Source organism: Apodemus sylvaticus, chromosome 18 (genome assembly GCF_947179515.1).
Source record: "Apodemus sylvaticus chromosome 18, mApoSyl1.1, whole genome shotgun sequence".
Taxonomy (NCBI): Eukaryota; Metazoa; Chordata; class Mammalia; order Rodentia; family Muridae; genus Apodemus; species Apodemus sylvaticus.
Genome location: NC_067489.1, coordinates 61657010 through 61671089, shown reverse-complemented (window position 1 = coordinate 61671089; position 14080 = coordinate 61657010). Strand labels below are relative to the sequence as shown.

Below are 14080 nucleotides of genomic sequence, written 5' to 3'. Positions count from 1 at the left end.
AAACAATAGAGATGATAATTTCTCTTGCGTCCACTTCACATTATTCTAATCAACCAGTCATCTCATATTATTACATTCCAACTATTTTGTCTCATTATTTTTCTCAACCAAAAATTATTTTTAGCAGTGTGTACCTTCTAATTATAAAATATGCTTTTAGCAATTTTTTCTTATTATTTTCCCTTTTATTCTTCACTTGGCAAAATAGTGTCTGACTTACGTGACCTTGGTAGAGACCAGTATTTACAAAGAATAATCTCTGCTTTAACAGTATATTCTGCTCGATAGTGCATGCTACATTTTGTTCATCGGTCTTTTAAATTATATTGCTAATATTCTCAGCTACTGTTTTTAGCTTATTTGGTAATTCAGATGTATGCCACTCTTTAACATTTTTTGTAGTTGTCTTAACTGTACTTTAATCTTTTACACTTTTGTTTTCAAGTGAAGTAATATCATTTTACTTTTAATATGAATTAGGTCATATTATTGTACATATATATATAGATTATTAAATACTTGGAATATTATATTTTGTGATATATTTATCTGGTTTTATAATATAGGGATTTTCTATCTCTAGTCAGGGTTCACTTTAAAACTCTGTTTGAAATCAAGCATGAGGGTAGATGCCTTTAATCCCAGCCTTGGAGGTAGAGTTCAAAGTTAACTTGGTCTGCATAATGAGTTCCAGGATAGCCATGGCCTTATAAAGAGACCCAGTCTAAAAATCCAAACAAACAAACAAAATTTATCCCTCTTCTCTGATACTGATACACTCACATTTTCTTTTGAGTAATTGTGGGTATGCACATGTCCTGCTGTATATATTCCGTGTTCTTTTAAACCCAAGTGATGGCTTTATTATTTACATATAATTCTTATTATAGTGATATTTACCATGATTTTTGATATTAGAGCATCCTTGTATGTTTGATTTGTTCTTTCTTGTTCTTTCTATATATGGATCATGAGATTTCCCTCACAAAATTGAGAGTTACAAATCTATAATCTATTCTTATCATTCTACTAGCTTCTTTTTCTTTAAGGTTAGATTTAAAAATAGGGACTCTTTTCTCTTTCCATGACTCAGCCTGAGCTGTTAACTTGGATATTCCCATTGCATTTGTTCTATTTTTTCCTCTTCTCATATATGTTTTCCCTCATGTTAAAGAAAACTTCAAAAGGAGAAGACAAGAATTAAAGCAGAACTCTAGAAGCCTTCAAACAAAAAAACTGTTACGAGTATGTAACTAAATTTGGAAACAGAAAACCTTGCTCTGCAACTAAAATGAGAAAAATGATACAGTATTTTCCAGGATGAAGCACTGTTGGGTCATAAATGTACAGTTTTCACCAAATTCATGAAAAAATGTAATTCTAAACCTGTTTCCAATATATTTCTTGTTTGCTAACCGGACCAAGGTTTTTTTTTTTTTTCCAAAGTTTATTTAAAATGTGAATCGTTGGTCAAAGGAAGGTAACACTGGCTGAAATGCCAATGCTGCTGAGTAAGTTACATCTAAATCTAGTGCACAGCATGAGAAGCTTCTGCACCCTAGGGTGTGTGGCCTTGTCCAAAGAACTTCTTGTAATCAATGAACTAACATGGCCTGAGGCCATTGGCCACATCTCATACATCCATATTATAAAGACCATATTTAAGTAAATTTGAAAACTTTTTTTCAATAAATGATTCTGAAATAATTTATAATGATGTGTGGAAAGTTAGAATTTTGTATCACATCATTCTCCTGAAGAAATGTGATTCTTTAAATTCAAAGAAAATTACCTAGCACTTGAATTAGAAGTTAACAAATACTCATTTGCATATGTTTAAGATGAAAATACAAATTAAAATATACACAAATAGCCCAGAAGCGCCAAAGAATGCCAGTGTCATTCACACACAAATTTGTTTTTGAAAAAATGGCCCATAGTAAGGATGAGTCATCCAGAAGGAGAGGTCTGAAGCAGCAAAAACCCTTCTGAGTTACCAGTGAAGTTCCCTGTGTATTCACCAGGAAGTCTCTGGCTGTCACTCTGTGAGGGAGATGCTCCTCAAACCAATGGTGATGTCTCATATTTCAACCATAAACCTTTACAGACAGGAGAGAATTTTATTATCAAGTGATGGGCAGGATTCAAATTCTAGGAAGAAGAAATTGTGGTTATCTCCAGGGAGACATTTGGTAACTTGTCCTGCATCTATATTATATACCGACAATTCCAGCAATAGCACTTCTTGGAACATTGATCTGTGTGCATTCTAAAAATGAAAACTTGAGAATGAAACCAAACAAGAAAACACGAATTTGGAAAAACACAGTATACTGTGAAAAATGAAATTACAAGTTAAATGTGTCATATACCTAAGTGTGTCCACTTTTAACATGCATACACCAAAGACAAAGTTATAGGTGGATTGGTAGTTCACTATGAGAAGCTCACAAATAGATTCTGTTTTGTCCCTTTTCATTTTGCCCAGCACATGTACTTTATTTTTATATGAGATAGTATTTGTTTTTAAAATAAGGTCATAATTATAAAAGAATGTGAAGAATAACTTAATAATACACGACTATACACTTCAAGTAAGATGGCAAGTTGGATTTTATGACCATTTCTCACAATCGAAAACAAAGTCCATCAAGACACTACTGCGTGTTCTGAGTCTCCAGTCTCCTAGGGTAAGGAGATTCTAATTCAGTCTAAGACTATTTCTTGGCATTTTAACAGTTAAGCATGCATGGCTCAGAATTCAGCTGTGGTGACCAGGCAGAAGCATATAGTATTGATCTGTCTGTCACTTACAATAGAATGACCTTTAAACAAGGGCAGATTGCTTACGTCTCAAATAGAGTTAGAATAGTGTCCCATTCTTTTTCTGTATGACCCATGTAAAATCTGTCATTCAAGTGTCTTCTTTTTACAAATATTTAATCATCTGTCTATGGTCTATACATAATTATGTTTTATAATCTAGCATTTATATTGCCAAAGATATGTAAAGTGAGCAATTTGTATGTGTGCGCACATCTCTCTCTCTCTCTCTCTCTCTCTCTCTCTCTCTCTATATATATATATATATATATATATATATATATATATATATATATATATAATCCTCTTCAAATAGATGTATATTCTGATATAGAAAATAAATATTTAATGTCTATAATTATGAAACCTTGTAACCCAGTAATATCATTGCTGAACTTTGGAAAATATCAGAGGAAATCAAAATAAAACGTATTGTGGGTGTATAGTAGCAGTCAGATCTCATTAGAGGTCTGAAGATGACTCAATCTATGGTAGCTTTTCATCGCCAAGACCAGAAGAGTGACAAGGAATGGGAAAGGGATGAGAGGAAACTAGGCATGTCTGTGGACACTTTTAGGAATTGATGCCAACACTGGGTAGCTTTGTCAGGGCACAAAAGCTAGTAATAACCAGTAGGTCTTTACTTAGGAATAAAGATGCTTCAGATCATAAATATGTGTCAGCCAAAAAGCATCAGAGATTTTGAACCTTTGACATTTGTGAACTTTGAACACTCTGAAGCCAGACTTTCCTAATATCTATATGGTCGCAGAGCACAGGAAATTTTCTAGATGCATGAGAGTAAAATCCAAAGGGCAATAAGTCTGGAAGCTACTGTGTCAGCCATGAAATGAAGAGTAACACCTTTCTATGTCAAAGGTTGATGGTGAAGCAGCATATTTAGAGCTTCCATGGTACACGGAAGTTGTCAACTTGCTAGAGAAAGAAACAGAATGCTGGTAAAGGAGACATAAAACTTAATTCCAGGCAATATCTGATCAAAAATTCAAAACCCAAATACTATTACTCACTTTTAAGTAGAAGAATTCCTTGGACAATCTAATTCCCACTTTTCTACATATCTGCTACATAATTGAACTCTAAGTGAAGTTTGACTACATGGGGTCACCTAACCTATGAGACAGACACTTCAATGATGGTCCCAAGGCCTCTCATCAATTCTAGGGTTCTTTTAAATCCCCCATTGTTATTGGATTGTTTTTCTATGGAACGTTAATGTTAGTGTCCTTTAAAAAGAACCTCTCATAGCATAGTTGGTTTTTGAGAAGTGAACTGATGCTTTGTTTATTTATACTTCTTTTCTTTTTTTAATTCAAAATAGATTATTCTCTAAATACCCTGACCACAGTTTCCCCTCCCTCCACTCTTTATAGTTCCCACAGTACCTCCAGTCTATCCCAGAACCACACCCTGTCTTTCTCCTTTCAAAAAAGAGCAGGCCTCCAAGAGACAACCAAAGAAGACAAAACAATGTAGAAGATACAAAAAGAAGGCAAAGCAAAAGCCATCACACTAAGGCTGAACAAATCAATCCAACAGGAGGGAAAGACTCCAAGAGCAGACAAATCAGTGAAAGACACATCTACTTCCACCATCAGGAGTCCCACAAAACACCAAGCTAACAGCTAGGACATATGCTTAGAAGAGGTGGGGCAGACTCATCCAGGCCCTAGGATTGCCACTTCAGTCTCTGTGAGCCTAAAGGCACTGAGCTTAGGTGACTTAGTGAGCTATATTCTTCTGGTATTCTTCATTCCCTCTGACCCCTACAACCTTTTCTCCTTCTCTTCCACTTGGGTTCCCCATATTTGAGGGTAGGGACCTGATGGAACTCTCCAAATTATACACTCGTTGTACGTAATGTCTTTCTGTGGGTCTCTCTACCAGCTTCCAACTGCTGCTAGAGGATACCTCTCTGTTGATGACTAGATGTGGTACTGATCTATCAGTATAGCTGAATATCATTAGGATTATTTTCTTTTTATCTTATTATTTGTATAGACAAGCAGTGCTTGACTCTACCCTTGTTTTTTTTTTTAATTTTCTATATTCTTTGTTTATAACTACCCTTGTTTTCAAAACTTGTGTTAAGATGGATTATTCCATCTTGACTATTCACAATGACCATGATATACACATGCATATTTCACAGTGCATGAGGGTTGTCTACTTGATTTTCATTCACAACATCCAACTAAAAGCTTTGCAATCTAATTATAGTAATGCAAGTTTGATATGATGACCTCCCATTCAAAAGATTTCTTCAACATTTGAAAGTTTAAGTAAACTAAAAATCTGAAAAGATAGGACACATGTCCTTGAACTTAGGTGTTTTGGTGTACTATAGTAAATAGTTTCTAATTTAGAAGATAGAATATTGCTCCCTGTAGTTTAAAGCACGTTATAACATTAAAGCAGATATAACATTAACAGCCAATAGCTTCTGAATTACAGGTGACATGCAATAGATAGCCTTACCTTTATAGGTTTATCATAAATATTCATTTTTGACAATGGAGTGCCCAAAGTGACATAGATAATATGGTAGACAATTATTACAACTGTTTGCTTGCTTGTTTGTTTGTGGAAATAAGCCTCAGATAGAATTTGTCTTTATAACAGTTTGCTGACTTGATTTGTGACTTCAGAACTCTACTACTAAGGAAAATCCTATAGCCAACAAATGCAGCACATTAGATTTTCCTAGGTTTCCTTTGGCCATAGTTCAGTAATCTATTATATTCTGTTGCTTTTGATTCTAATATCTTTCTCCAAAAGCCATTAAATAATATCAACCAAATGGACCTGGTATATATGTTCCTTCTCATTATCTCTCAAAGGTGCCAATGCTATTGTAATTGTCCTTTTCACAGTGCTATGGAATTTGTGTAAGTGGTCACCATTGTCTCGGTTGTACTGACATACATTGATTCTTGCTCTGGAGACTTGCAGATATCCAGACCCTTGAACAGCTGATCTGCCTTTCCTCAAGATTCTTCATTCTGCAGCACTGTCAAACAGTGTCTTTAATGAGCAAACTCAGCTGCAAGTCTATCACTTAAACTTTGCAACTGAATCTCCTCACAGACCAGGAAACCTGAGAACTTCCTCCCTGCTTTGTCTCCATTTGTGTTCTGATGGAGCTGTGATTAATTTCAAATTGATGCTTATTACCACCAGGAATAAATGCTTCTTCTAATGCAGCATTCATTTATTATTCCTTGATAGAAACATGTTTACATAAACCAGTATAATAGAAAACAAACCATTGTTTACCAAGTACTTTTGATTTGTAATTCAACTAGGGATTCTTCTAACAGCAATCCTCAAAAGCTGGGATTTTTTCTCCATCGTCACAGCCCCAAGATTTGATTTTAGAAAACCTATCTTTATTACATTTTCTACTTCTAAAGGATTCTGTGTTTCATATTAGTGTCAGGCCGGTTTTGTTCCTCCATGGTGCTTGGAGCTTAAACTAGAAGATTAAAAACAAGATAGGAAACTCTTCTGTTCAGAATTATCCTCTTTCTAGCTCTGTGTGTGTGTGGGAGGGGGCGGGGGTTTCTATGATTTCATGAATTAACTGTTTGTTAACAGTCCAGAGACATCATTTTCAGTTTGGGTTGATGGTGGTGATAAATGTATTTCCAGTTTAGCTGATTTCTTTTCCTCCCTTAGAAGGGAAATTGAAACTACTTATGCATGATTATAAAATTTCCTCTTAAGTTTCGAGGCCACCCAGGAACTTCAATTATCATCTTTGTGTCTTTATTCCACCTCTGCTTCTCTAGAGTTATAGATTTCTCATATGATGAGGATGATCTGAAGCCCTGTTGTCTGCTGTAGGTAGAATATCTTTAATCATTTTATTTGTTGACATTTCAAATGATATCCCCCATCCCATCCCCTCTATCTCCCCTCCACTATGCCTCTATGAGGGTGCTCTTCCATCTATTCCCCCACTCCTTTAACACCCTCCTATGCTGGGACAGCAAGCCTCCCTCCCCCCTCATTGATGCCAGATATGGCCTTCCTCTGCTACATATGTATCTGGAGTCATGGCTCCCTCCATACATACTCTTTGGTTGGTGGTTTAGTCTCTGGCAGCTCTGAGTGGTCTACTTATTTGACATTGTTCTTTGTATGGGGCTGTCATCCCCTTCAGCTCCTTTAGTCCTTTCCCTAGCTCTTTTATTGGGGTCCCTGGGCTCAGTCCAATGGTTGGCTGTGAGTATCTGCATCTGTGTTGGTGTGGTACTGGAAGATCCTCTCAGGGAACAGCCACATCAGGCTCCTGTCAGCAAGTGCTTTTTGACATCAGCAATAGTATCAGGTTTGGTGTCTGCAGATGGTATGGATCCCTAGGTGTGGAGGTCTCTGGATGGCCTTTCCTTCTGTCTCTGCTCCATGTACTGTCCCTCCCTGTGTTTCCTTTGGACAGCAACATTTCTGGGTTAAAAATTTTGACCTGGATGGGTGGTCCCATCCCTCACCTGGGGGCCGTGCCTATCTACTGGAGGTGGAATCTACAGGTTCTGTCTCCCTTTTGTTGGATATGAGGTTTATTTACAGTGATCTTGACTCTTCACACTGTGAAGGTGTGGGCTTCATATGACTTTTACTATAAGTAGTGCTTCCTTTTTCTTTTCTCCTCTTTTTGCGTATATGTGTGTGATAATCATGAGTCTATGTATGTGTGTTCACATGTATGTGAACTAGGCATTTTCATTTACAAATGTGTGCATGCATGCAGAACTAGAGGTTAATGTCTTCCCCCATTGATCTCCGTCTTATGCATCAATGCAGTCTCCCAGTCCTACCCAGAACTTACCGATTTGGATAACTGGCCAGAGCTGGCCAGCAACTGTTCCCTGTCTTTGCATCCCAGGAGTCGCTAGCATGACAGGCAGGGATTTCTTTTCTTTTCCTTTCGCCCTTGCAAGATAGTGTGTGTGTGTAGGGGGGGGGGTTATTATCGTTATACATAAAGAAATAGGATTTTCAGATACTATAGTGTTCAAGTTTCAATTTCTTAAGGAAGTGCCATTACTTTCCATTATGGGTGAATCAGTTTACATTATCAACAGCATACGAGGATTTTTCCCCCACATTCATACCTAATTTTTAAATCTGTCTGTCTTTCTCAAACAGTTACTCTAATAGGTATGAAGCAGTATTTCACTGTGGTTTTAATTTGCATTTCTTGGATAATTAGTGCTAATGAACATTTTTATGTTTATTTATTTTTGTTAAAAATAGTTATTCTTTGTATAGTATACTCTGATCAGTCTCCCCTCCCTGAGCTCTCAGGACCTATCTACTTCTCCACCCACCAGAATCCACACCATTTGTTTTCTCTCTGTCAGAATATAATAGACATTAAAATATTAATATTAATACTATTGAAATAAGAAAAGAAGAAAGCATGTTTGTTATCACCATTGGCAGGATGCTCTGGAATATGGATGTAGGAAGTTTAGTTTATCATCTCTATCTGTCTCTGTCTCTCTGTCTTTCTGTCTCATCTCTCTCTCTCTCTCTCTCCATACCTTCTTCCTCTTTCTCTTTCTCAACTTGTATCTGGCTTTTCCACACTTAGTAAAAGGTTCTTTGAATATTGTTATAAACCATAGTTTTATAGGAAGGCATTTCAAATATTTACAATTTATTACTTTTGGCTAACATCCATTTCAGTTTCTAAAGAACAAATTTATTATGAGTCTAAAACCTATTAGAGGTATTTAAAGTACCAGAGGGTTAATTGAGCTTTTGAATATACAAAATGGTTTCCAAATAATTTGACATCACAGAAGCACAAGTCTCATTTTAATTCTATTGTACTTTTGGTATAACAGAGGAAAAATAAAGAAGTTAAAGCTTTGAAACTGGAGAGTTTTATGAAGGCATGAGGAAAATTATATTTCCAAGGGCTTTTTAAAAAAATAATCTTTATAGAAAGCAGCAGCATTCTAAACAAAGGGAAAAATAAAGGGTTGTGTGCAAGACCGTCCAGCTAGGAAGCCTTCGCATGTATGTATCTGGAGACCTGCTGTGCCATCTGCCTTTAATCACACTCAGAAGGATAAATCTGAATGTTAGAGCTGTATTTAAACATTTCAACACACACAAAGATATTATGTTCTGGGAATAGAGCACATGGTGTTTATTTTTAACATAATTATACTTGTCTTGATGGTTGTCTTTGAAATAAATTATTAAAAAGAAGTCATTCGTGGAAAAAGTGGAAATTATTCATGGTTCAAATCTTTTATCCTAGGAGAAATTCAAAATAAACCTTTTGAATAAAGGTTCCTACTTATTTTAGGACTGCTTCAATTAAAACTATGGATTTCAGGTTAATTGCTAAAATGCTTTCTATACTCAGTGGTTAACATTGTGTTGCTATTGTTTTTATTAAGTAGTAATAAGATTGCAGCTCAGGGATGCCTTGTTGGTAAAGTGCTGGCTTGAGTTCGGATGGATCTCTAGACTAAAAAGCTGAGTGCAATGTCAAACAAAGCGGTTGTCTTTGCAATCCCAGCAAAAGTGCAATGAGAGACAGAGACAGAGGTGTCTCTAGGAGCCCTTGCCAGTTTGCAAACCGGCAAAGTTCCAGACCAATCAGATACCTTTTCTCCAACACAGGGTGGATGATGTCAGAGTACTGACACTTGAGGTTGTCCTCTTACTTCTATGCACATGATGTGTGTATGTAATTCTCACAACTTACATGTTCTCATACATGTGAGTGCTCATACACATGTAGTCCTTACTAATGAGAATCAGAACAGATGGTTTCAAGTTTTTAATAAAGTTACTGGAGCTCTGACAAAAGGAGTCGATTTTTTGTTTTCTTGCATTCCCTCTTGGGATCAAATCTCTATGTCCTAACAGTCACTTTCACTCTCTGTGCTTTGCAGATTGTCTTGAATTTTACCACGATGGACTTGTACAAGAGCAGTTTGTGCTGGTATGATTACATTGAAGTAAGAGATGGTTACTGGAGGAAGTCACCTCTCCTTGGTAAGATATTAGCCATTTCCTCTGTAGCTGTATCTGTATTCTATCCATGGATGAGGTAGACGGTGTTTCCAAGAGTTATCAGTTTCGATCTATGTGACTGAACTTGTTTATATTTTTAATTGAATACTTTTGTTCAATCATACCAAAAACTGCTCAAGGACAAACAGATGAATAGATGGATTCACTAATTTAAAATAACTTACATATGAGGTAGATTATTTGATCTGAATACAATGATTGAACATAGCTTCCCAAATATTATGCTTATTGATTCTACCACAGGATTTATTTCTGAATTTGAAATTTAAGGATAATAGTCTTGATAGGTTGCATATGTATATGGTGTGTGTGTGTGTATGTGTGTGTGTGTGTGTGTGTGTGTGTTGTGTGTATGTGTGTGCTTGTGGTCACTTTCCTAAGGCAGGAGTGTAAGCTATCAGATCCATCTTTGTTCATTGCCTTCCTGTGACAAGCGAATGTGCTCATCCTATAAACATCTCAGTTTTGTTTCTTGGAGAATCGTTCAGAGGCTAAGAAGAAGCATCTGTAGTTTGTGTCAGCAACTGCCCCTCAGATTGGTGCTCATGAATGTCTGCTCCCTGCTTTAAACCACAGACTACATAAGAAACTTTCATGAAGCCGTGTACTACTGTCCTCCAATTGCTCAGATGTGAGAGGAGCTGTGACCCCCAACCACAGGCCAGCAGCTCCTCAGCACTGGTGTTAGTCACAGCTTAGCTCAGTTGGGTTTTTGTCCTGTACTGACCCAGCCTTAATATCTCAAACATACTCAATGAACATTGCTGCACTCTATGTGGAAACTACCTTAGCCAGTCTGCCATCTGTGGAAATAATTCAAAACAAGAACAAAAAAGCATCAAAGTGATGTAATATGTCAAATGGAGGAAAACAATGCACTGTTTTCTACATCTTGTTTCTCAGCCTGTGTGAAACAATGCATCAGCTGTGTAGCTGGAGTTGTAAGAAAATCCTCCAGTCTGAGAATCTATTCTGAATTCAGGAAAGCCCTTGGTGGGATAGCACCTTCTCCCTGCCTGGTTCAGTACAGTGATACAGATACCTGTGAAATCTCTCACTAGGGTTCCTTGAAAGACTGAGCTCTGAATGAAATAGCTGTGATCCCCAGCACCAGCTCACCAGGAAGGGAGTTAGAACCACAGAGACTCTGGCTACCACTTCACACACTCAAAGATGGAGGATGCATTTGAACAGATTTGTCCCCAGTTCGAAAGCATGTGACGGTGAATGCAGTGCTGTCCTTTGCCATGTCTCTTTAATTTAATGTGTAGTTTCAAAGATATTTCTTTACCGACTGACCTTTCCTATAACTTTTTTATTCAAATTATCTTTTTTACTTTAAATTTATGGCTATACTATCTTCAGCAGTACACAGACATGCTGGGAGTTTCTGTTCTGTCTCACATGTCAATCTGAGCCTGCAGTGTATATGTGTTTCCACATTGTGATTATAAATGTGGGTAAAGCCTAATGAATGAGAAAGGAGAAAAATGAAGGGAAGACTAGATCTTGGTGAAGGACAGGGACTGGACTAAAGGACACAGGAATTGAGAGGAAGAGAGACAGAAGAAAGGGGGGTATTGAGGGGGAAGGGATAGTGAGAAGGGGTGACACAAGACAGAAGGAGAACTTACCAAACACACTTCATTCAAAATTGTCCCAGTAATTATTAGTAGCGGTATGCTAATTTAAAATCAAAACAATTATAATAATGGTTAACAGTATAGTATGGTTGTAGAGTCATTTTATAGTGTGTGTGTGTGTGTGTGTGTGTGTGTGTGTTGAAACATCTGTATCATGTAGTGAGCAATGAGACTGTGGAAGGATCATATGGAAAGGAAGGATTAATTCTGTGACTTTACTCATTGTCTCCTAATAACTCATTCATGTGCATATGCACAGAACAGGATCAGCATTCAGAATCAATTTGATATGACTATTCTGGTTACAATACCACAGATGGGTAGAGCTTGATCTACGATTTATGTTACTATAAGGCACCTGGGGCATCTTACACTTTTTGTTCTGAGATGTTGTCATTAACTTGATGAGGGGAGACACTTTGTGCTTGGATCAAATTGTACCCTTCTGGGGTGATCAGATTGTTACTTGCTCTAATTTCTCCGGCTGACTTGAGACTTTTTCTGTTTCCCATAGAATCACAGCACCACCTTGAAGCATCATGTTATCTTTTATGAATTTTGGGTGGGGTTAACTCTTAATTCTTTACATGATAATGAAATAGGTGTCAGTTGACAGAAGATTTTGAAGTGGTCTGAAGAGAGTGCTTTATTTTGTTACCCTTATTAAGATAAAGTTATTGCTCTAAACTAGTGGTTATCAACCTTACTAATGCTGTGACTCTTTAATACAGGTTCTTCATGATTTTCATTGCTACTTCATAAGTGTAATTCTGCTGCTCTTATGAAACATAATGTAAATATTTTTGTAGCTTGATGCTTGCCAAAGGGATTGTGACGTACAATTTGAGAAACACTAATTGCCAGAGATATAAGCCAAACATTTATCTATCTATCTTATCTATTTATCTATCTATCTATCTATCTATCTATCTATCTATCTATCTATCTATCTATCTATCTATGTATCTATCTATCTATGTATCTATCTATCTATGTATCTATCTATCTATGTATCTATCTATGTATCTATGTATCTATCTATCTATCTATCTATCTATCTATCTATGTATCTATCTATGTATCTATCTATCTATCTCATCTATCTATCTATCTATCTATCCATCTATCCATTCACACACATATATAACTTATAGCTATTGTGGAGCACAAGTCTTTAATTCAATGCACAGTGTATAATTTATTACATACGACATATTCATATTTAGGAGCCTCTCTTTATTCTTTAATTTCTTTTAGGTAGATTCTGTGGGGACAAAGTGTCTGGAGTTCTTACATCTACAGACAGCAGAATGTGGATTGAATTTCGTAGCAGCAGTAACTGGGTAGGAAAAGGGTTTGCAGCCGTCTATGAAGGCAAGTCATATTACACTGAAGAGGTCACTTCATCCCCGGCATCTCAACAGAAACGCTGTTTCCTTTGGTTTCATTCAAACAATATGGAAAGCTTATTTTGCCAGTACATAGTTTTTATAAACCAACATGTTGATATTGACAGGATGATTTTAATAAAAAAAAATGCTCGATAAGTTTAAATGGCAAGAACAGGTTTCCTAGTGTAAGTGATACAGTAATAAAACAGGAGAGACCAAACAAATATGTTCTTATGTTTATTTTATGATCCTGTGAAATGCTAAGAAAAATTAGAAATTTTCTTTGTGCTGATTTTCTTTAAAAAATTGGTTTGACCCCTGTAGTGGTGAAATACCCCATTCTAGAGAACTGTACAGAGGGTGATTGTATACAGTCTGAGGCATTCTTTGTCTAAATGTGAGAGTCAGCATGTGAGAAAGAATTTATTACATGCTTTTGTTCTATATTTCTTAAAGACAATGAGCTGGCATCCAGCTTTCTGGCTGTAAACCAGCCTTTCTGGGTAGGTTGTGGGTGGATAAATCCCTTCTCCATAGAGGAGTTTAAGTTCCAAGACAGGAGATTCCTACTTCCCTTAAAATTTTAAGTAAATGGGAGATTTTGTTTTAAAGATTCACCTCCTGGCAGGGGAGCACATGACTGGGCAGAATCATGGTTACTGCATACCATGCTGTCAGAAGCACAGGCAGGCTTTTGCCCAGAGCAAGCTCCTTTGCTAATGAGCTCTTTAGAAGGAAGGGAAGGCCCTTGATCCTGGAAAGGCTCAATGCAGCAGTGTAGGGGAATACCAGGACTGGGAAGCAGGAGGGGGGTTGATTGGGAACAGGGGGAGGGAAGAGGGATTATGGGACTTTCAGGGAGGGTGGAATCCAGGAAAGGGGAAATCATTTGAGATCTAAATAAAGAATATATCTAATAAAAAATTATGAATCAAAAAAAAGAAAGAAAAAAGAAATCGTCACAGGGAATCACAGAACAAAATCAGCAAAGAATGACCTTACAAGATAAGTAAAAACAAAAATCAATTTCAGTTTTGGTTAAAGCATCACAGCAATTAAAACTATATACTCCTTGCCTGTCCATTCTCTATGCACACAGTTATATTGACTGTGTTCATCCCAGAATCGCAGTGGCACTGC

The 14080-nt window shown here is 36.8% G+C and overlaps 1 protein-coding gene across 1 annotated transcript in view; it reads left to right on the top strand.

Annotated features, from left to right (window-relative positions):
* Tll1 (tolloid like 1) overlaps positions 1–14080 on the top strand; it is a 198884-nt gene that overhangs the window by 124763 nt on the left and 60041 nt on the right. Inside the window, exons 10-11 of the mRNA XM_052162659.1 lie at positions 9765–9867; positions 12807–12923. Coding sequence (XP_052018619.1) covers positions 9765–9867; positions 12807–12923 — 220 coding nt within the window. The remainder of the gene's footprint in view (positions 1–9764; positions 9868–12806; positions 12924–14080) is intronic.